Raw genomic sequence first — 23,737 nt, forward strand, 5'->3', positions numbered from 1 at the left:
CAGGAATGAATTTGGTGTATTTCATGTATGTATGTTTTAATGTGTATTAAAAAGAAATATTGGGGCTTCCCTTGCCGATGCAGGGGATGTGGGTTCGTGCCCCAGTCTGGGAAGATCCCACATGCCGCAGAGCGGCTGGGCCCATGAGCCATGGCCACTGAGCCTGCGCGTCCGGAGCCTGTGCTCCGCAATGGGAGAGGCCACAACAGTGAGAGGTCCGCGTACCACAAAAAAGAAAAAAAAAAAGAAAGAAATATCAATATAACTACCACATCAAACACTTTGATTTCACAGACACCTTGCTTAGGATGAATTTAAGTTTTTTTTTTTAAGAGTGTAAGAGAGGTTTCCACATAAGTGATATGTGAACATGGTGAAATTCTTAACAGTACTGAAGTTTAGGAAACAAACCTATCCCTAAAGTAGATAAAATTATTAGCCCCATTTAACATAGGAAAGAACTTAGGGAGGTTGATTAGCTTGTACAGGGTCACACAGCAAGTAAGGGAGGGAGCTGGGATTCCACATGGGAAACTGAAGATCATACCCAAAGTTCAGAAGAAGAAATACAGAATTTTCTTTCTGCCAGGTAGAGCTGATGGTTGTTGTATGCAACAAACCAAAAACTTTTGAAGAATAGTTGGAGGCCTCTAATGTGTTTAATTAAGCTTTTTTTCCCTGTTTGTCCAAAGTTCATGCCTAAAGCAATTATATCACTTTAGTCCTCTCCAGCCTTTAGCTGTAAAATAATCAAGGGGCAAAAGGGGTGTTGGAACTTATTAGAGAAAATAAGGTAAACCACTCAGGGTTCTGGAATGACTAACTGTTGACAATTGTCTCCATCTACCCGGAGGCACTTTAACCAACTGAGATTCAGGTGCTGTCTTTAGCACTGCCGCCAAATCCAGCAGTGCTGAGGGGCAGTGTATGCCAGAGTAAGCAGGCCCAACCTCCCTGGCCTTGCTGCCAAGGGACAGCCTTTGCAAGATTCTCACCACAGAATTCCAGAGGAAACTCTGCAGACATCCCATCCCATGGACTGCTCTGCTGTACCTGGACAGGGACATCCCCAAGCTACAGTCAGGTCACCAAAGAGCTCTCAGTGTTTGAGAAAGGAAAGCATCTTTATAGGCTCCTGGTTTACCCACATCCTTCTCCCTCTTTGAAGCTCCAAGCATATTTTGGAGGGAGATTTCATAAAAATTTCTAAATTGAGTTAGAATTTCAAGTCTATTGTGACATGCAAATTAGTCCTGCTTGCCCGTTGGCAGCAATGCAGCTGAAGTGCCTAGAGACGGGCCATAAAATGAAAACATCAAAGTGATTAAATGTGCCCAAAGAGCATAATTGAGTGCATGAATAAGAGAAAATAAAACAAATTGATTTTCTCCAGTGCCAGAAAAACAGAATAATTGAGAACAAAATAATAGACTTTGAAGTAATCAAAGTGAGGAATGCACCATAGTGACATAGAAACAGCCAGTTGTGGGAGAGATTTATTATGTTTCTGTTATCATTTTTACAACTTTAATTTCATTAGCTAATAAATACAAATCAATTGGAAAATCAGTCAACCAGAGAGGAGGCGGTCCCCAGCCAAGATTTTTATTCACATCTCTAAAACAGGCTGAGGCGGTGATCCTTTATTTTCATAGGTGCACATATCCCCCATGAGCTGGAAAACAAGTTCTGGGAGGCCTCTCCACTTTGGAGGTGATGATGGTCTGCTCTGCCGTCACTTTCCACATATAGGTTTACCGATTCAACTTTCCAAAGGATCACTTTTATACCCCACCAAGGTTTCCAACAGACAGAATTGCATGAGTACAGCATCTTGATTTACCAAGATGACATTTTCATGGCACTAACTGGCACCTATGGTCTTGCACTGGGTCCTTCTGAATTCACGTAGTGGTGGTGGTAGTGGCAGCTACAGCAGCCACAGCACCTGCCACTCTCTCAATACTGCTAAGCATCTGTGGGTCACTGCTTCTATCATCGTGTTCCACCCCCACTCCGGGCGCACCACCACCACCATCCCCACACACACACACACACACACACACACACACACAAGTGACACTGAAATTTAACCAAGAAGGCCAAGCAAGAGTATGCCACCCCTTTGGTGTCCAGCCTGGCAGCCACAATGCTAGGGAGGAGCAGGGGAAGGAAGCCAGGCTGGGAGACTTCTTATGCTGGCAGTAGCAATAGAGCATTGGGGACACCAAGCTATGCTGAGACCAGGTGCTTGAATATCACAGAGCCAACATGAGACCACTGCAGAACTATTTTTATGGCTCCTCCAAGGAAGGAATCCCTCCACTCCACTCCTCGGTTGTTCACGGGTGGGCTCAGTGGTGCTTCACTGCAGGATCCACAATGATGGCTGTTACAGTGGTGTTTTTTCCTTTCACGGGACCTTGAGCTACCGTGGCAGCTGTTGGCACTTCCAGATGTTCATGACACACCCTACCTTTGGGGCTCCACAGTTAGGGGCTATGCCTTTGGCTCCAGTTAAGGTCTTCGGGACCATAGGGACTGTAAGCCAGGGTGTGCAGAACAAGTTGGCAGTGCTGGGACTGGCACTACTTGCTAGCTACATCAGGATGGCATGGTTCATAGATTGTGCCTGCCAGGCAAATTTGTCCTGGAGAATTTCTCTTCCAGGAAGCACCTAGAAGCTGAAAGGAATCTCGATGACCTTCTGGTGGCATCCAAGGCCCAATCAGGATGTACTTTGAGGGGAACAGGGAATGTTAGCACTTAGCTCTTTTGTGTAAGAGAGCGAGAGTTTGTCTCCAGTGCAGGCCTAAAATCCCAGCTTCCATTTCCCACTGGTGTTTGGGTGGAGGAAAATGGAGCAAATGGCTTTCACAACTCTAAATCATTATACAGATGTAAGGCTGTATTATTCTTCCTGCTGCTGCTATTCCCATTACCCTGGATTTCCCGGCCCAGAATTTTTGTCTGAAAAAGAAATGTGGAGAAAGCTCATGGACCAAAGAACCTGGAGCCGTGACTCCAAAGTGGCTGGGAGGCATCGCCCAGACCGGCAGATCGACTGCTCGAGGCTGAGCTCCACGAGCTGGCTGGCTGGCAGGCATGCAGCACACTCCTGTGATGTCACCTCTCCAGTTACTTGTGCCTATCCCTCCACATGGAGCCAGAAGATTTAGGCACAGGAGGGGAGAAAAAATGAATCATAGGCTATTTTAGAAATTGCTTCGATTCCGTTTGAGACTGCAGTAGTCCCTTGTAAGTTAAGACCAGAGCACCCGAAACATCAGGGTAACATCCTTTAAGTGCTGATATCCTATAAATGCCAGAAGCCTGGGGGATTAATTCACAGCCTCAGGTTCTAATTCAGGTCAGAGGCAGGAAAGTGGTAATTAGTGGTTATACTTAATTGTCATTGAAAGGCTTTCTGATAACAGGGGGGATCTATATTCCAAGAAAAACAATATAGTTGACAATTTAGAGCTAAAAACTAAAATCAGCGATCCATTTCAGCACATGCCCAAGGCTTCATAGAAATCCTTTGTTCTGCCATTGTTCCCAGGTGAAGAGTGAGACCCTGAAGCCCGGTGTGATGGAGCAGCAGCTGGGGAACTTGCTCTAGCCTTAGATCACACTAGATGGGCCTCCTCCCCATCTTAAAATTGTTCAGAGGCTCCCCATGGTCTCTAGGGTAAGACCATGGTCTTCTAGTCTCTTGATAATGTGGCCTCTGACCATCTCTGCAGCTTCATAGCACACCTCCCACCCCTGTCCCTGACCCTCATCCTGTGCTCTGGCCACAAAAACTTTGCAGGTGCCTTTATACATCCTGCTCTGTTCCTGCTGCCTGGAACATTCTCTCTCCCTTTGCCCTTCAAGATGCCACCTCCTCCGTGAAGCCTTCCATGCCCTCTCTTTGTATGCCCTCAGCACTCTGTACAGACTGGTATTATATGGACTTGTTGCTAGGGACTATGATGTGTTTGTCTCCATATATGCCTTCCTTGCTAGACTGAGCACCCCTTGAGGGCAAGAATTGTGTCTTGTTCTCCTCTGTGGCCCCAGCACCCAGCATAGGGCCTAGCCCACTGTAGACATGGGGAGGGGGTGCCACATCCAAGATTCGCAGATGCTAAAGGCTCATGGCAGCAAAGCAGCCCAAGCACCAGCTGTCCAAAAGTGATCCCTTTGATAATTTTTCCCAAAATGTGCCTCATATACCTCTGCATGAGAGACAATTTGAGGTGACACAAAGACATTTTTCATTTAATAGTCATATTTATTTTAATGTATGTTTTAAAATCTAAGCACAATATTACTGTTATCATTATTGTTATCATTACTTAGGATAAATGAGGCCAAAATAAGTATTAAAATGTTTAAAGTAAGTTGGTATAAAGAAAAAGAGTTACTATTAATACAGATGTTAAGTCAATATGACAACATTCCTGAAAGGGGTACTCCTATAATGAAAGTTGGAACACTTTTCAGCAGTCCTAAATTCACATCTCTGTTCCTCTATGGTGCCACTCAGCCTCCAAGGGTTCTGGGGTCGCCCCCAACATTCCTCCAAACTGCTGTGATGCTGACAGTCTTCAGAACTTATTTGCCACTTAGCCTGGTGGCATTGAGGCTCTTTTTGTAAGCATATGTCAGCTTACCTCAACCATGTTTCTAAGGGCTTTAAGAGCAATGGCCAAGCTTTAAGCCTCTGTGGCCTAAATGGGATAGTGCTTTATCAGCTGCCCTGTAGCTCTAGAGATGTTCATTCCTTCAGTGAATATTGATTAATCAATTCCTGAGCGCTGTTGAGGGGGCTAACAGTAGTGATAAGCAAGACAGACACGTCCCTGCCCGCATGGAGATTGTGAGGGGAGACAGACAAGTTAGCAAATAAGGACACAGGATATGTTCAGTGTGCTAAGGATATTGAAGAAAATAGAGCAGGATGATGTGACAGAAAATGAGTGACTGGGGGTGGCCACTTAAACTGGGTGGTCATCAGGCCCCTCAGAGGTGACTTTTGGATTGAGACCTGAGTGATGAGAAGAGTCGGGAATGACAATATCCAGGAACAGAGCATGCCAGGTGGAAGGAATAATACGTGAAAAGAAGGGGGAGCCCTAAGAGGGAAAAATGATTCGTGTGTTCCAGCAACATAAAGAAGCCCCGTGTGGCCAGGACAGAGTGAGCAAAGAAGGTGGTGGCAGACAGGAGACCAGAGACGGGGTCAGACCCTGCAGAGCTTGGTGGCTAAGTAGTTTGGATTTTATTCCAGGTGTGACTGGAAGCCATAGAGGGTTTTGAGCAAAGGAGTAACATGGTTTGACCTAAGTTTTAACGAAATACTCAGGCTGCTACATAGAGAAAAAGGTGTAGGCAACAAGGATGAAAGCAAGGAGACCAATGTTGAGGCTATTAGAGTTGTCCATGCAAGGGGTGACAGTGGCTTGGAGTAAAGTTATAGCAGTGAAGGTTGAAGGGAAGTGGGTGGATTTGGAAAATATTGTGGAGGTAGAATTGACAGGACTTGCTAATGGATCGATAGGGAGGTTGTAAATGAAAGAGCAAATAAGAATGACCCCAGTCAATGTCACGAAGAAAATAAAAAGCAAAAGGGAACTGTTCTATATCTGTACTGTCCAATATGGTCACCACTGGCAACGTGTGGCCATTTAAATTTAAGTTATTAAAATTAAATTTAAAATTCAGTTCCTCACTTGCACTAACCACATTTCAGGTGCTCAGTAGCCACAGGTAACTAGTGGCTACCATATTGGGAAGCATAGATATAGAACATTTCCATCATCCCAGAAAGTTCTATTGGACAATGCCACTCTACATTCAAAAGACTAAAGATTACAAGAATAAAAAGACAAGCCACAGATTGGGAGAAATTCTTGCAAAACACATATCCAGTAAAGGACTGTTAGCCAAAATATACAAAGAACTCTTAAAACTCAACAATAAGAAAACAGCCCAATCAAAAAAATGGGCCAGTGATCTTAACACACACCTCACCAAAGAAGCTGTACAGGTTGCAATTAAGTGTATGAAAATATGCTCACTATCATTCACTAAGGAATTGCAAATTAAAACAATGAGTTCCACTACATACCTATGAAGAGCTAAAATCAAAACACTGACACCACCAAATGTTGACAAGGATGTTGGAGCAACAGGAACTCTCATTCATTGCTGTTGGGAATGCAAAATAGTACGGCCACTTTGGAGGACAGTTTGGCAGTTTCTTCCAAAACTAAACATAGTTTTAACATACAGTCCAGCAATTATGCTCCTTGCTATTTATTCAAATAAGATGAAAACTCATGTCCACACAAAAACCTGCACATGAATGTTTATAGCAGCTTTATTTATAATTGCCCAAACTTGGAAGCAACCAAGATGTCCTACAGCAGGTGAATGGATGAACAAACTATGGTACATCCAGACAATGGAATATTTTTCACTCCTAAAAAGAAATGAGCTATTAAGTAACAAGATGTAGAAGAACGTTAAATGTGTATTGCCAAGTGAAGGAAGCCAGTCTGAAAAGGCTACATGCTGTATGATTTTAACCACATGACATTCTGGAAAAGGCAAAACTATAGAGACAGTAAAAATATCAGTGGCTGCCAAGACTTTGGGGAAAGGGAGGGAGGGATGAATAGGTGAAGAACAGTATTTTTAGGGCAGTGAAACTATTCCGTATGATACTGTAATGGTGGATATGTAACATTATACACTTTTCAAAACTCATAGACCTGTATAACACCAAGAGTGAACCCTAATGTAAACTATGGACTGTACTTAATAATAATGTATAAACATTCATTCAACTGTAACAAATGTACATTCTAATGAAAGATGTTAATAATAGGGGAAATTGCCTCTGAGGGGAGGAGGGGGACAGGGGGGTATGAGAGCTCTCTGTACTTTCTGCTCAGTTTTTCTGTAAACCGAAAACTGCTCCAAAAATAAAGTCTATTAATTAGCAAAAATAAAGTCTATTAATTAGCAACAGGGACTTCCCTGGTGGTCCAGTGGGTAAAACTGCGGGCTTCCAATGCAGGGGGCCCAGGTTTGATCCCTGGTCGGGGAACTAGATCCCACATGCATGCCACAACTAAAGAGTTCGCATGCTGCAACTAAGAGTTCGCATTATGCAACTAAGAGTCCACATTCCGCAACTAAAAGATCCCGCATGCCACAACTAAAAGATCCCGCATGCTGCAACTAAGACCCGGTGCAGCCAAAATAAATAAATAAATTTAAGAAAAAAAATAGCAACAACAACAACAAAAGACTAGAGTGCTCACCAGCACCTAGTACTGGCAAAGAATAGACACTCCATAAGTGTTGATTGAATAAGTGGATGAATAAATGAGTCAGTCAGTCAATGAATCAATAGAACCCAAGCCTCCTGGGTCCCAATTCAGTGCTCCTTCTTCTTTTTCTTCTTAACATCTTTATTGGGGTATAATTGCTTTACAATGGTGTGTTAGTTTCTGCTTTATAACAAAGTGAATCAGTTATACATATACATATATCCCCATATCTCTCCCCTCTTGCGTCTCCCTCCCTCCCACCCTCCCTATGCCACCCCTCCAGGCGGTCACAAAGCACCGAGCTGACCTCCCTGTGCTATGCGGCTGCCTTCCCACTACTATCTACCTTACATTTGGTAGTGTATACATGTCCATGCCTCTCTCTCGCTTTGTCACAGCTCACCCTTCCAGCCCTCCCCATATCCTCAAGTCCGTTCTCTAGTAAGTCTGTGTCTTTATTCCTGTCTTACCCCTAGGTTCTTCATGACATTTTTTCTTCTTAAATTCCATATGTATGTGTTAGCAAAAGGTATTTATCTTTCTCTTTCTGACTTACTTCACTCTGTATGACAGACTCTAGGTCTATCCACCTCATTACAAGTAGCTCAATTTCGTTTCTTTTTATGGCTGAGTAATATTCCATTGTATATCTTGTACATCAGAGATAGGGGTGATGATATAATTTATCATTGAAACCAAGATACTTGAGAATGAAATGGGGTGCCATGGATGTAAAGCAGAGCTGTCCCAGAGATCACAAACTGGGAGCCCGTGACCACATCTTGCTTCCAAAATTGTTTTGTTTAGCTTCACATATTGACGTGCCACATGATATTCTTTAAAAATTTAAAGTAGTTGTCTACAATGAGGTATCACCTCACACTGGTCAGAATGGCCATCATCAAAAAATCTAGAAACAATAAATGCTGGAGAGGGTGTGGAGAAAAGGGAACCCTCTTGCACTGTTGGTGGGAATGTAAATTGATACAGCCACTATGGAGAACAGTATGGAGGTTCCTTAAAAAACTAAAAAATAGAACTACCATACGACCCAGCAATCCCACTTCTGGGCATATACCCTGAGAAAACCGTAATTCAAAAACAGACATGTACAACAATGTTCATTGCAGCACTATTTGCAATAGCCAGGACATGGAAGCAACCTAAGTGTCCATCCACAGATGAATGGATAAAGAAGATGTGGCACATATATACAATGGAATATTACTCAGCCATAAAAAGAAATGAAATTGAGTTATTTGTAGTGAGGTGGGTGGACCTAGAGTCTGTCATACAGAGTGAAGTAAGTCAGAAAGAGAAAAACAATTACTGTATGCTAACACATATATGGAATCTTAAAAAAAAAATGGTTCTGAAGAACATAGGGGCAGAACAGGGATAAAGACACGGACATAGAGAATGGACTTGAGGACATGGGGAGGGGGAAAGGTAAGCTGAGACGAGATGAGAGAGTGGCATGGACTTATATACACTACCAAATGTAAAATAGATAGCTAGTGGGAAGCAGCCGCATAGCACAGGGAGATCAGCTCGGCACTTTGACCACCTAGAGGGGTGGGATAGGGAGGGTGGGAGGGAGACGCAAGAGGGAGGAGATATGGGGATATATGTATACGTATAGCTGATTCACTTTGTTATACAGCAGAAACTAACAACACCATTGTAAAGCAATTATACTCCAATAAAGATATTACAAAAATTTTTTAAGTAGTTGTCCACATTTCACACTGTGAAAACTTTGCATAAAAATGTGAATTTCTGACTTCTCTTGGAAAATGGAAAGATCTGGTCACACTGGGCCCACATTCCTGCACACTAGTGAATGGCTGGAGCCGAGTAGCAGCTGCCCCCTTTGTGAGCAGGTACCTTCCTGTTTGCCACAGACCCCACCTTTCCCTGTTGTACCTCCTACTCTAGGCCAAGTGTGAGTTTCCATTTCTCATCTCACTGACACCACTTTGGTTTTGTTTTCTTTTGTAATAGATTTAAGAAAAAAGGAAATGATTTCTTATACTCATGTTATTATACAAAGTAGGAAAAAGAAAAAAGGATCCAGAGGGCTCCGTATGTCTTGCCCCCAGTCTGTTCTGCTGACATCTAGTACATTCTTGGCCTCTGTAGGCATTTGAGTTTGCCCCCTCTGGTCTGTACTCTGTGTCTCCCCAAGCCCCAGACCATGCTGGCTTTTAGAATTTTCTCAGGCTGCCACCCACTGCTGGAAAAGCTAGATGTGAGAGGGAAACAATGGGCATTATTTAAGCTTACATTTTCATTGTTACCCAAACTCAGTATTGCTCATCATCAACTTTTGGTGGAAATTATTTCCGTTGTTTTTCTTAATTGCCTCCAAATGTAACTGGAGAGTGAGACAGAAGAGCAGAGAACATAGCACCCACCTTTCTTTTCTGTGAACATGTGTTATTGGGACACTCAGACACAGGATTTTGTTCATCTGTGCAATCATTCATTCATCAAGCTCTGGCTGTACTTACAGATGGAAGGACCCTCACTTCAGCACCAGGATCCCCTGTAGGTTCTCCAAAGAAGAGGCAACAACACAAAGGCCCACATGGAGATGAGAAAGTATGGATGGGGCACATGTAAGCTAAGGTGTTAAACTTCATTCATAGGTGGTCGGGAGCTGCTAAAGTTATTTCGGAGCAGAGGAGGCATGTGGTCACAGCTAGAATTGTGCAGGGGATAGCTCCAGAGGTGCGAGCACCAGTTAAGAGGCTGTTGCAGTGACCTGAGTGATGAGAACTGTTAATAAGGTGGAGACAGGGGAACAGAAAGGAGAGGACAGATTTGGGAGACATATTGAGGTTAGGCTTGGCAACTCATAAGATGTGAAGGGAGCTTGAACTAAGAGATGAAGAATCAAAGATTATCCAGAGATTGTGAGCTTAAGGGTTGAAAACACCCAAACCATGATCCAAAAATTAACTTTTGCTTTGCAAGAGTTAGAAGAATGAAAAGACAGGGAATTCCCTGGTGTTCCAGTGGTTAGGACTCTGTGCTTTCACTGCCGAGGGCCCAGGTTCAATCCCTGGTCAGGGAACTAAGATCCTGCAAACCACACGGTTTGCAGCCAAAAAAAAAAAAAAAGGATGAAAAGACAAGTTATATACTGAGATAGAATATTTGCAAATCATATGTGCAACAGCAGATTTGTATCTAGAATATATAAAGAACTCTCCAAACTCAACTGTAAAAAAAATTCAATTAACAAACAACATGAAGAGGATATACAGACAGCAAATAAGTGCATGAAAGGACATTCAACATTATTGACCATTAAGAAAATGCAAATTGAGACCACAATAAGAGATCCTTACACACCTATCAGAATGGCTAAAATAAAACCTAGTGACACCACTAAATGCTGACAAGAATGCTGAGAAACTAGATATTGCATACATTGCTTGTGGGAATGCAAAATGGTATGGCCACTCTGGAAAACAGTTTGTCAGTTCGTTATAAAATTAAACATGCAACTACCATAGGACCCAGCAATTGCACTCTTGGAAATTTATCCCAGAGAAATGAAAACTGTGTTTACACAGAAACTTGTACGTGAATGTTCATAGCAGCTTTTTGTGTAATAGACAAAAACTGGAAACAGCCCAGATGTCCTTCAGTGGGTGAGTGGTTAAACAAACTGTGCCATGTCCATACCATGGAACAATACTCAGCAACAAAAAGGAAGGAACTTAATGCACCCAATAACCTGGATAGATCTTTAAGGGCAGTGTGCTGAGTGAGAGAAAAAAACCATCTCAAAATGGGTTATATACTGTATGATTCCATTTAGATAACTTTCTTGAAATGACAAAATTATAGACCTCGGGACCAGATTAATGGTTGTCAGACTTACAAATAGGGGGTGGAGGGGAGTTAACAAGGTAGCATTGAGATCTTTGTGGTGATGGAATATTTCTGTATCTTCTTGTGGTGGGGGTTACACGAACCTATACATGTGATAAAATTTCATAGAATATACTCTTACACACAAACACTCATACACACACACACACACACACACACAAATGACTGCATATAAAACTGGTGAAACCTAAATATGGTCTGTGAATTATACCAGTGTCAATTTCCTGGTTTTTATATTAAATAATAATTATGTAAGATGTTGCCACTTGGAGAAACTTGGTGAAGGGTACCAAAAAAGGAATGAACTACTGATACACTGAAAAATTTGCATGAACCTAAAAATTTGCATGAAACTCAAAGGCATTATGCTGCTTGAAAGAAGCCAGTCTTAAAAGGTCGCATACTGTTTGATTCCATTTATATGACATTCTGGAAAAGACAACACTTATAGTGATGGAGAATAGGTCAGTGGTTGCCAGGTAGTAAGAGAGGGAGGGGAGGATGTGACTGCAAAAAGTTGGCACAGGGGATTTTGGTGGGTAATGGGACCAATCTGTTTCATGAATCTTTACGTGTGTTAAAAATCACAGAACTGCACATACCAGAAACAGTCATTTCACTGTATGTCGATTTAAAATTAAAAATTAAACCAGATAGGGCTTCCCTGGTGGTGCAGTGGTTGAGAGTCCGCCTGCCGATGCAGGGGACACGGGTTCGTGCCCCGGTCCAGGAAGATCCCACATGCCGCGGAGCGGCTGGGCCCGTGAGCCATGGCTGCTGAGCCTGCGCGTCCGGAGCCTGCGCGTCCGGAGCCTGTGTTCCGCAACGGGAGAGGCCGCAGCGGTGAGAGGCCCGCGTACCGCAAAAAAAAAAAAAAAAAAAAAAAATTAAACCAGATAGGCATGTGGGTGCTGATTTGTTTTTCTTTCCTTCCTTTGTTCCATTCATCCATTTATTCATCCATTTATTGAGTACCTACTATGTGTGAGACACTGGGCTAGACTTTGGAGATCAACCAAGAGTAAGGCAGCCCATGTCCCTGCCCTCATAGAACATCCTTCCTGTTTTAGAGGAGAAGTGGTCAGTAGGGTTTGGAGCCCAGTATTTCTGCTTGGGGAAGTGGGACAAGGAGAAGACTGTGGAGGGACCAAGGGAGCAAACTTTTCATTCCTAGAGCCCAGTCCTGTAGGATTTCAAGTGATTGCTTTTCCCTCTAAGATTCTTAGACCTGAGGGCAGGGGGAAATCCCCAATTAGTATTTCACAGGTACTCACAAGAGAAAATGCTAGGAGGGTTGTGCCTTGCTAAGCGGGGTGGGGGGGGGGGGGGAAGAAAGGTTGGGGGCAGGGGAAGATCTGATGCAGTTAGTGAGATGTGAACTCTGAAAAGTGTTGCTGGAATGTGTGTGTGTGTGTGTGTGTGTGTGTGTGTGTGTGTGTGTGTGTGTGGCTTAAAACAATCAGGGCTGGGTTCAGCTGAGTGGTTCTTCTGCTGGTTTTGGCTGGGTTCACCCAGCACTGCAGTCAGCCAGCTGTCAAAGGCCTCACTCACATGTCTGGTGGGTGGCTGGTGGTTGCTGGCATAACTGGGCCAGATATCTCTCACCATCCAGCAGTCTAGCCTGAGCTTGTTCATATGTTGGGGGTCTCAGGGTTCCCAAGGGCAGCAAGAGAACTAGCCCCAAAATGAAAGTGCCTTTTCTTAGCAGCTTTATTGAGGTATAATTCACATATGTTACCTGAATTTGATTTTTGTTTTCTCTCCTGTTTGTAGGGAATCTGAAGCATGTGGTCTAGTTGACAAAAAGAGATCAGGTTTCCAGAGCTGAGGAGCAGTGCCTGTAATGAAGACAGCGTGTTTATGGGAGCAGTGTGTTGAATTTGTGACTGCAGGGGAAATTTGGAAGAATTTTACTTCCTGAAAATTTCCAAGGGGCACCAAGTGGCAGCTGGCCTCCTGGGGTGAGGCAGGCAGGCACCCCAGAGGCCTCAACTAGACCTAGGGGAAGACAAAGATTTCCAACACTTAAAGTGTTTATTTTTTAAAAACACACAGATGCCGTTTTTAATCTTTGAAAATTATTTTTAAGCAAGTTGGGGAGGGGGTATTTTTATTTTCTTAAAGGAGACAGATCAGAAGCTGGAGGAAAGCATGGAGATTTGATTGCCAGTTTGTGGGGCAGGGGGGAGCTGACAGGCAGGGTTTGGGCCTCAGGACCATCCAGGTGGAGCCTCAGGGTGCGGGGGGGGGCTGGTCAGCAGACTGAGAGGTTGGGAGAAACCCACCCGTGTTGTTTTCAGGATTGCGGATCTATTTTGTTTTTTAATAAAATCTTTGAAAACCTACCTCTCTGTGCCATTGTCCTCATTGTAAAGTACCACTGACAGCACACACAGTTCTGAACATTTCCTCTCACTGAAGTATCAAGAATAACCCTGCTGCTTCCCTGTTCTGCTCTGACCCAGCCTGGGAGGCTGACTCTGAGTACTGGATCCTGCTGAGGAACTAGTGTGTCTCCACTAAGTCCTGGGGACCGTAAGCCAAGCTCTGACCTGTGCTGGGGCCTGCCCAGGGCTCATGGGAATACAGGTGCTGCAACCATGGAAAGGGTCTTGCTGGCACCCCACGGAGGAGCTGTCCCTGCCTGCGGAGCCACTCAGGGATAGGAAGAGCAGGTGTCATGTCAGAGACAAGAGGGACATCTTGATGAATAGAAGCTACTTCCCGTCAAGTGTAGACAATCAGCCCACTTGATGAAAATGGGATACAGTTGTGATGCATTGGTGTTACTATAACCTCAAAGGCGAAGGAAAGATGGCAAAATGCAGATGGGGGTGTCACGAGAGAAATGAGGAAGCAGAAGGGACAGCCAAACGTCATGATTTTGGAATTTGATTCGCCAAGTATTTATGCAGCTCCTACAGCTACTAGGACTTGGATGGGAGACAAGGACACGGCCCCATCCTGGCCATCTAGGAACTCCCAGACAAGGCAAAGTAGGAGGGAAAGAACCAGATCCCAGCATGCTTCGTGCTCTGTAGCCAACACGAATCCCGAGCTGTGGGAGCACTGGGGAGATAGCAATTCGCCCGGTGGGGGCGGCATCCCAGAGCGTTTCAAAGGGGATGATATTTGAGCTGGACCTTGTAGGGTGAGTTGTATTTCTCCAGGCTACTGAGGGGGGAAGGGCATTCGGCAGAAGAGAGTGGAAAAAGCCTTGAACGTGTCCTGGGCTGGGAATAGCCAAGCTTTTATTAAACAGCATCGGGGCGCCTGGTCGGCTAGGAATACCAGTCACTTCAAATGCCCACTATCCTAATTATACACTCTCGGCTTAAGGACAGTTTTACTTATGCCAAAATGAAGGAGGGTTTTAAAAAATAGAAGAGGGAGGAGGCGCTGAATGGGGCAGGTGGGGTGTGGGGAGGCCAAGGAAGGCAAATGAGAACTCTGAATTCCCAGCCTGCGAGGGACCACCCGCCAAGATTTGTGGTCTCAAAGGCTTGCTGGGTCCGGTATCCCAATCCTTTCTAAGGGACCCACCCCCCCCAAAATCATCACCCAAATTCCTGTGAAGGACTCAGCCCTAAGAGGCAACCACCTGGTAAAGTGGTGAATACTACTGCTCCATTTTCCTTTCAAGGGGAATGGTCCTGAACCAGAAGGAGCCCTTTCTCACCCTCATGGCTGAGCCCCAGAGTGAGCTGTTGAACCGAGGCCAGGCCTGTTCCTGAGAGATGGCATCACCTCAGTGGCCTTCAGGATTCCTTTTCATTTGATTCTTGTTGAAAACATTAGGCTTAAGAAAAAAATCCCATAGATGGAAGTAGGAATCATTTTCCATTTTTTACAATTAAAATTGAAATACCAAACAAAGGTGGTATTCCCAAAACAAGCAAGAGAGATCAAGAGTTGCTCCACTCGGTCTAAACTCATCAAATTGTACACAGTAAATATGTGCAGCTTTTGGTCTATCAATTACACCCTCAGTAAAGCTGTAAAAAAAAAAAAAAGAAAAGAAAAGAAATACACCAAGATATTAACTGAGGTGGGCTTCTGTGGAGGAAGAAGGTATAAAGATGGTTTAATTCTGGTTCTTTCTACTTTTCAATATTTTCCCAATTTTTTCTAGTAAGCAGGGTCTAGTTTTGTAATTGGAAAAATAATACATAAACTTTTTATTGAAAGAATTGATCTGCAGATAAAGTTACAGATCAAAGTAAATTCAAGACACCCACTGAGGAAGAGTTTGTGCTCAGGCCCTGGGACTGTTCTAACCACCCAGGAGGTTCTGAGCTGGCAAGGAAGACTGATCCGGCTAGAGGGTTCCTGATTTACAATTCACTCAGCTGGAGAGGGTCTTTTTAGATAAGGTGGCTTGAGGGCGGGGCAACTTTGTACCCAGTGTGAGCCTGCCTTCCCTTCAGGAAACAGCTGCCTTTGTGCCCGCAAGGACCAGCCATCATAACCATAATAATAATGCAAAGCAAGCATTGGAATATGCCCCATTTTAAAAATCGCTTTTATTTAGAGTATGTCACTATCCACCCCGCTGGGTGGGTATTATCTTCTCTACTTTATAGATTAGCAAACTGAGGCCACAAACTGTGAAGTAACTTGCCCAGTTGTCAGTGGCAGAGCCAGGAAGCCAACCCACCTGGAACTACAAGTTCCCTTTTCCCCCTGCCCACACCACATGCCGCTAAAATATTTTTAAACTGTGACTTTGGAGTAAACAACGTTCTTTTTGCTTCCAAAGTCCAAGCTGGACCAAGCCTCATGCTGCTCTCCGGCCCTCCCCACACAACGACAACAGTATGTAGTTGTGTGCTTTTCAGCAAGTTACTCGACCTTTCTGGGTCTGTTACCTTATCCCTGTAAAGTGGGGCACATACATAAAAAGAAGCGAAATTGAGTTATTTGTAGTGAGGTGGATGGACCTAGAGTCTGTCATACAGAGTGAAGTAAGTCAGAAAGAGGAAAACAAATATCGTATGCTAACATATATATGGAATCTAAAAAAGAAAAAAAAAATGGTTCTGACTAACCTAGGAGCAGGACAGGAATAAAGATGCAGACGTAGAGAATGGACTTGAGGACACGGGGAGGGGGAAGGGTAAGCTGGGACGAAGTGAGAGAGTGGCATGGATTTATATACAGTACCGAATGTAAAATAGCCAGTGGGAAGCAGCCGCATAGCACAGGGAGATCAGCTCAGTGCTTTGTGACCACCTAGAGGAGTGGGATAGGGAGGGTGGGAGGGAGACGCAAGAGGGGGATTTGGGGATATATGTATAGAGATAGCTGATTCACTTTGTTATACAGCAGAAACTAACACACCATTGTAAATCAATTATACTCCAATAAAGATGTTTAAAAAAACAAAAACAAACAAAAAAACCCAAGAAGAATATATATATTGGACATGCCTATATTTGCATAAAACACCTTTGGAAAGATACACAAGAAACTGGGACACCTCAGTTCCCTCCAAGCAGGGGAACCAGGTGGCAGGTGGCAGGGGAGTAAGGAAGACTTGCACTGTGTTCCTTTTTGTACCTTTTGAGTTTTGAACCATGTGAATGTATTACCTGATCAAAAAAAGTAAATAAATATATTTTTTGAAAGCCAATGGAAAATTCCCAAGCCAGTTTCCCTTTGGGGAGGTGGGTCTGCCTCTGTTGCCTTCAGTGTGAGTGGTCTCAGAAAGAGGGGTATATTTCCAATTCTATATTTAAAAGACTCTTTCTAAGGCAGAAAGACTTCTTTATAAGAAAATCAACTATTGTCATTCAACAAAAAAGGAAGAAGGAGGAAGAAGAGGAAGACAAGGAGGAGGAAGAGAAAGAAGAAAAGCAAACAGCCATCAGGCCGAGCAGGTTTTGGCATCTCTAAGCCCCTACACAGAAAGCTCCAGCAACTCCTCCTCCCCTGCCTTTGCTAAGGACGAGTCTCCAAACCTTCTCAGTGCTGGGCCCCAAGCTGACCAGCAGCACATATGCACTTTGGCCTCAGACTGTCTGGGTCTGACTCCCCTCACTGTCACTCACTAGCTGTGTGACATTGGCCAAGTAATTTACTTTCTCTGAGCCTTAGCCTCCTCATTGATCAAATGGAGATAATCCCTGTACTTACTTCATGGGGTGGTTTTGAGGGATCAAAGAGATCATGAAAGAAAGCACATAGTAGTGTACATATTAGCTGTCAGTATTCCTGACACTGTTCCTGCCCTAAATGAGAGCCCAGTCTAGGCAAGGAAGCTTCCTGACATTCTCTGGCTTCAGGAATTAGGGGAATAGTATGCAAATTCATGTGGCTGTGCATTGGTATGTTGTTCTGGGGCAAGGAACCATAGCTATTCTCAACAGTCAAAGGGGTTTTCATGATTCCCCCAAAGGATGAGAGCTACAAATGTAGAGGTAAAGACAGACATATATAGAGCCTTCGAAGATGGGGGCCTTCTAAGACCCTCACCTTTTAGAGTCTCTGCACAGGCTAGTACTTCCACCTGCAATGCTCAGATCTTCCCCAGACTGGCTCCTTCTAGCCGTGCCATCTAAAGTAGCCACCTTGCTCTCTTTATTCCAAAACACCATTTATTTTTATACCATTTATCATTATCTTATTTTTATTCCTACACACACACACACACACACACAACCCCTAGGAGGGTGGGAATTTGGGCAGTTTCATTGTTGTACCCCAGTGCCTGGCATGGTACCTGGCACCTGTAATTCTCCATACATACCTATGGAATGGTGGAAGTACACACTCAGACAAAGCAACGCCTCATGCTCTGGGTATTATGGGACACAGAGGCGGGACAGGCAATCTAGACTGGGGGCAGACATTCCTGGCAAAGGCACATGAAATTTAGGGAAGTGACAAGCAGTTTGGTGCTGCTGGAACACAGAATATTAGACAGTATTCAAGCAAACCAAGTATAAAAAGATATTTTTCAGACAATAGGACAAATTTGGACAGGGACTAGGTTATGTTAAGAAATTATTGATAATTTTGTTAAGTATGATAACAGCATGGTAGTTATATATTTATCTCAGTCCTCAGTTGTTAAAGATGCAAAGTGAAGTATTTACAGGTGAAATGATATATCTGGGGTTTATTTTAAAATACTCCAGAGGGGGAAAGTGTATGGGGGAAGTGGCAGCGGGTGGTGGGTGGAGATAATTGAAACAAAATTTGAAAAATGTTGATCACTGTTGAAGCTCGTTTGATGGACACATGGAGGTTGAATGTACTATTCTCTCTACTTTTGTGTGCTTTTAAATTTCCATAAGAAAAAGTTGTGATATATATTAGTGAATGACAGGAAGAACAATAGCAGGGGTCAGATCACAAAGGGCTTCCTGTGCCAGGTAGAGGAGGCTAGACTTGATCCTGCAGGTAAGGAGCCATCAAAGACTTTTTTTTTCTTTTTGTGGTATGCAGGCCTCTCACCGCTGCGGCCTCTCCCGTTGCGGAGCACAGGCTCCGGACGCGCAGGCTCAGCGGCCATGGCTCACGGGCCTAGCCGCTCCGCAGCATGTGGGATCTTCCCGGATCAGGGCATGAACCCGTGTCCCCTGCATCGGCAGGCGGACTCTCAACCACTGCACCACCAAGGAAGCCCCATCAAAGACTCTTTAGCCAAAGAGTGGCTTGATCAGATTTGCATTTAAAAACTTCACTGTAGCCACTGGGACAACAGAAATGAGCCTGCTGAGGCCCAGCTCCAAAGTGGCTGACAAGCTTCTGTTTGCTCCTGATGGAATGAGTCCTAGTGCCTTCCTCTCTCAGCCTGCCCACAGTGCCTGTCTTACTTGGTGCGGGGGTGGGGGGGGGATGGGGGGAGGTAATGGAAAGACTTTACTTTTTTTTTTGGCAATAGATGCTTGAAGTATAAACATTCAAACAATAATATAATGGTTCCCTCATAACCCCATGCTCAGCAATCACCACTGTTAGCAGTTTGGAGTTTATATCTCCAGACTTTTTTCATTTATTCCATAAATTTTTATTGAGCACCTACTATGTACCATGCAGCATGCCAGGCACTGGGGTTATATCTGTGGACAAAACAGACAACAATCCCTGACCCCAGGGAGCTGGCATTATGCATATATGACCATTTGACTTTTTTTTTTACATGAATGAAATCATCCTTTCTGTTAACCAGATTTTTCTCACTTTGTTATATGTCATGGACAGCTTTCCATATCAATCCACAAAGAACTACCATATTATCTTTTATGACATATTTCAGACATACCAAAAAATCTGGATGCCATAAAGTGGTCACATTATATGGATGCTCCAAAATTTGTTTAACTTGTCCCCTAATGCTGAACATTCAGAATGCTCTCATTTTTCCTTACAAATAAAAACACTGCACAACAAAAATCTACTAGAGCTAATAAACAAATTCAGCAAAGTTGCAGGGTACAAGGTAAATGAGCAAAAATCAGTGTGTTTCTATATCCATGAACAACTTGAAAAGGAAATTAAGAAAATTCTATTTACAATAGCATCCAAAAGAATAAAATAGTTAGAAATAAACCTAGCCAAAGAGGTGAAAGACTTGTATATTGAAAACTACAAAATGTTACTGAAAGAAAATGACACAAGTAAATGAAAGACACATGTGTTCACATTGGAAGACTTAATTTTGCTACAGTGTCGCTACTACCCAGAGTTATCCACAGATTCAGTGTAATCACAATAACTTTTTTGCAGAAATAGAAAAATCCATCCTGAAATTTATATGGAATCTCAAGCAACCACAAAAAGCCAAAACAATCTTGAAAAAGAAGAACAAAGTTGGGGCGTCCCTGGTGGCACAGTGGTTAAGAATCCGCCTGCCAATGCAGGGGACACGGGTTCAAGCCCTGGTCCGGGAAGATCCCACATGCTGCGGAGCAACTAAGCCTGTGAGCCACAACTACTGAGTCTGCGTACCACAACTACTGAAGCCCCTGCACCTAGAGCCCATGCTCCACAACAAGAGAAGCCACCTCAATGAGAAGCCAGTGCACCACAACGAAGAGTAGCCCCCGCTTACCACAACTAGAGAAAGCCCACGCACAGCAACAAACACCCAACACAGCCAAAGATAAAAATAAATTAATTAATTAATTTATAAAAAAGAACAGGACTCACTGTTCCTGATTTCAAAGCTTACTACAAAGCTACAGTAATCAAAACAGTACGTTAATGGCACAAGTATAGACATACAGACCACTGGAACAGAATTGAAAGTAGAGAAATAAACCCACACATTTATGGCCAACTGATTTTGGACAAAGGTGCCAAATCTATTCAATGGGGAAAGAATAGTCTCTTCAACAAAGGGTACTGCAAAAAATTTTTTAAATTAAAAAATTAACCACAAAGTTGGACCTCTACCTCACACCATAAATAAAGATCAACTCCAACTGGATCATAGGGGACTTCCTTGGTCGTGCAATGGTTGGGAATCCACCTGCCAATTCAGGGGACATGGGTTCAATCCCTGGTCCGGGAGGATCCCACATGCCATGGAGCAACTAAGCCCATGCACCACAACTACTTAGCCTGCACTCTAGAGCCCACGAGCCACAACTGCTGAAGCCTGCATGCCTGGAGCCCATGCTCTGCAACAAGAGAGGCCACCGCAGTGAGAAGTCCGCGCACCACAATGAAGAGTAGCCCCCGCTCGCAGCAACTAGAGAAAGCCCACGAGCAGCTACAAAGACCCAACACAGCCATAAAAAAATAAATTTATTTTTTTTAAAAAAAGTAAATCATAGACCTAAATGTAAGAGCTAAAACCATGAAACTCTTAGAAGAAAACATAGGGGTAAGTCTTCATGACCTTGGGTTTGGCAGTGGATTCTTAGATATGACACCAAATGCAGAAGCAGCAAGAGGAAAAATAGATAAATTGGACTTTTTCGAAATTAAATACTTTTGCTGCCACAAAGGACATTATCAAGAAAGTGAGAAGACAACCCACAGAATGGGTTAAGATATTTGCAAATCATAATCTGATAAAGATCTAGTATCCAGAATGTATAAAAAACTCAGCAGCAAAAAGACACACAGCCCAGTTTAAAAATGGGCAAATAACTTGTTTAACCATTTCTCCAAAGAAGACACAAAAATGGACAATGAGCAGATGAAAAGATGTTCAACATCATTAGTCATTAGGGAAATGCAAATCGAAACCACAATGAGTTGCCAGTTTATTCCTATTTGGATGGCTATAATAAAAATAAAACAGAAAATAAAAAGAGTCTATGAAGATATGGAGAAATTGGAACCCTCATATATTGCTATGGGAATGAAAAATGGTGCAGCCACTGTGGAAAACTGTTTGGCAGTCCCTCAACAAGTTAAACATAAAATTACCATATAACCCACCAATTCTAGTCCTAGGTATATGCCCCAAAAGAATTGAAAATGGATGTTCAAATACTTGTACATGAATATTCATAGAAGCAGTCTTCGTAATAGCCAAAAGGTGGAAACGACTAAAGTGTCCATCAATGGACGAATGAATGAAAAAATTGTGGCATATGCATACAGTGGAATATTATTCAGCTGTAAAAAAGGCATGAAGTACAGATACATGTTACAGTACTCGAAAACATCATGCTAAGTAAAAGAAGCCAGACACCAAAAGTTGCATAGTGTATGATTCCACTTATATGAAACATCCAGAATAAGCAAAAGCATAAAGACAGAAAGCAGATTGGTTGCTGTCTGGGCAGAGGGGGAAATGGGGAGTAACTGTTTAATGGGCATGGATTTTATTTTGAGGTAATAAAAGTGTTTTGAAACTAGGCAGAGGTGATGATTGCACAACATTGGGAATATACCAAATGCCATTGATTTATTGACTTAAAAATGGCTAATTTTATGTTATGTGAATTCTGCCTCAAAAATTATTGCAATGAAGATCATCTCAATTACACCCTTGCGCATTTGTTGTATTATTTCCTTATGATACCTTTGTTGAAATGGAACTGCTGGCTCAAAGGGCGTGGACATTGGGCTCCCCTGGTGGCACAGTGGTTGAGAATCTGCCTGCTAATGCAGGGGACACGGGTTCGAGCCCTGGCCTGGGAAGATCCCACATGCCGCGGAGCAACTAGGCCCGTGAGCCGCAACTACTGAGCCTGCGCATCTGGAGCCTGTGCTCCGCAACAAGAGAGGCCACAATAGTGAGAGGCCCGCACACTGTGATGAAGAGTGGCCCCTGCTTGCCACAACTAGAGAAAGCCCTCGCACAGAAACGAAGACCCAACACAGCAAAAATAAATTAATTAATTAATAAACTCCTACCCCCAATATCTAAAATAAAACAGCGTGGACATTAAAAACAAACAAAACAGATGATGGATTTTGATCCCCAGAAGTGTTCATTGTTTGAATTTTTGTTGCTGTGATTTTATTAGTGAGATTGGACAAGTTTTTATATGCTTAGCAATAAGTTATTAACTATCTGTCTCTTCCATTACACTCAAGACCTTTCCCACCTGTTCATGTCAGCACTCCTGACTGGCACATAGTAGGACTTTAGTCGTAGTGGTGAGGAGCTGAAGGGAAAGCAGTGACTGTCAGCTCTTCCTGGTTCCCCCAGGTGCCAAGGCTAGCTCTCGACGTCCAGTGCAGTTCTAACACACATTCCCCCAGAAGTCACCTAAACGCTGTTGGGATTCACACTGTGAGTGGCATGGAGGGCATGGGTTTGTATTAGTTGGAAATGGGGATAAAGACAGAATAAGGGTGAGAATGAGGGCTAAACTGCGAGGTGGGAATAATGTTTACATGTGTCTGTGAATGGAGACAAACAGAAGAGAAACCACCAAAATCACAACTATATACTGGGGGCAGGGGGTGTCATTTGTCAAGGCCTTCTCCAGTCTTCCCTGGCTGACTTCTCTGCCGGGCTTGTGGCCGATGCCCTGAAGCTTTCCTGCCGGACTGGACTTCCTCCTCTGAAGGCACCTGTCAGCTCCATGGCGTGGTCCTGGGGTTACCAGCCTAGAAGGCGGGAGAGAGGGGCAAATGCCATCCTTCCAACCCTACCCACTCTGTCCCTGAGTTACTGGGCTCTCCTCTACCAGCCTTCATCTGATTTTCACTCATATTCTTTTCTCCTTTGAGGAATATTCTGCAGAATCTGTTTCATATTCCACTCCTGAGCCCATTTGGCTAATCTCTGCCCCATCTCACTTCTGACTCTCCTGCAACTTCTCTCTCCCACACCCAGAAGTTGGACTCTCCAGCTCAGCCATTCCTTCATTCAACAGATATTTATTGGTAGCCTGCTATGTGCCAGGCAGTATACTAGTCATCAGAGATACAGAAGTGAACAAAACACAAAAATCCCTACCCTTGTGGAATGTGCATGGTAGCTGGACAGACAGAACAAATATAATATGGCAAGTGGTGATGAGTCCTATGTAGAAAAATAAAGCAAGGTAAGAGTTGAGAGTGACAGGATTGCTGTTTTAGAGAAG

General features: G+C 43.5%; 1 protein-coding gene across 2 annotated transcripts in view; it reads left to right on the plus strand.

Annotated features, from left to right (window-relative positions):
* The window catches only part of HDAC8 (histone deacetylase 8), a 247,051-nt gene extending 233,472 nt beyond the window's left edge, over positions 1-13,579 (plus strand). For both annotated transcript variants that reach the window (XM_007467456.1, XM_007467458.1), the window contains one exon: positions 13,008-13,579. In XM_007467456.1, the coding sequence (XP_007467518.1) occupies positions 13,008-13,030 (23 nt within the window). In that variant the 3' untranslated portion in view covers positions 13,031-13,579. The remainder of the gene's footprint in view (positions 1-13,007) is intronic.
* Positions 13,580-23,737: the final 10,158 nt, after the last annotated feature.

This window comes from Lipotes vexillifer, unplaced genomic scaffold (genome assembly GCF_000442215.2).
Source record: "Lipotes vexillifer unplaced genomic scaffold, Lipotes_vexillifer_v1.1 scaffold142, whole genome shotgun sequence".
NCBI classification, from domain to species: domain Eukaryota; kingdom Metazoa; phylum Chordata; class Mammalia; order Artiodactyla; family Lipotidae; genus Lipotes; species Lipotes vexillifer.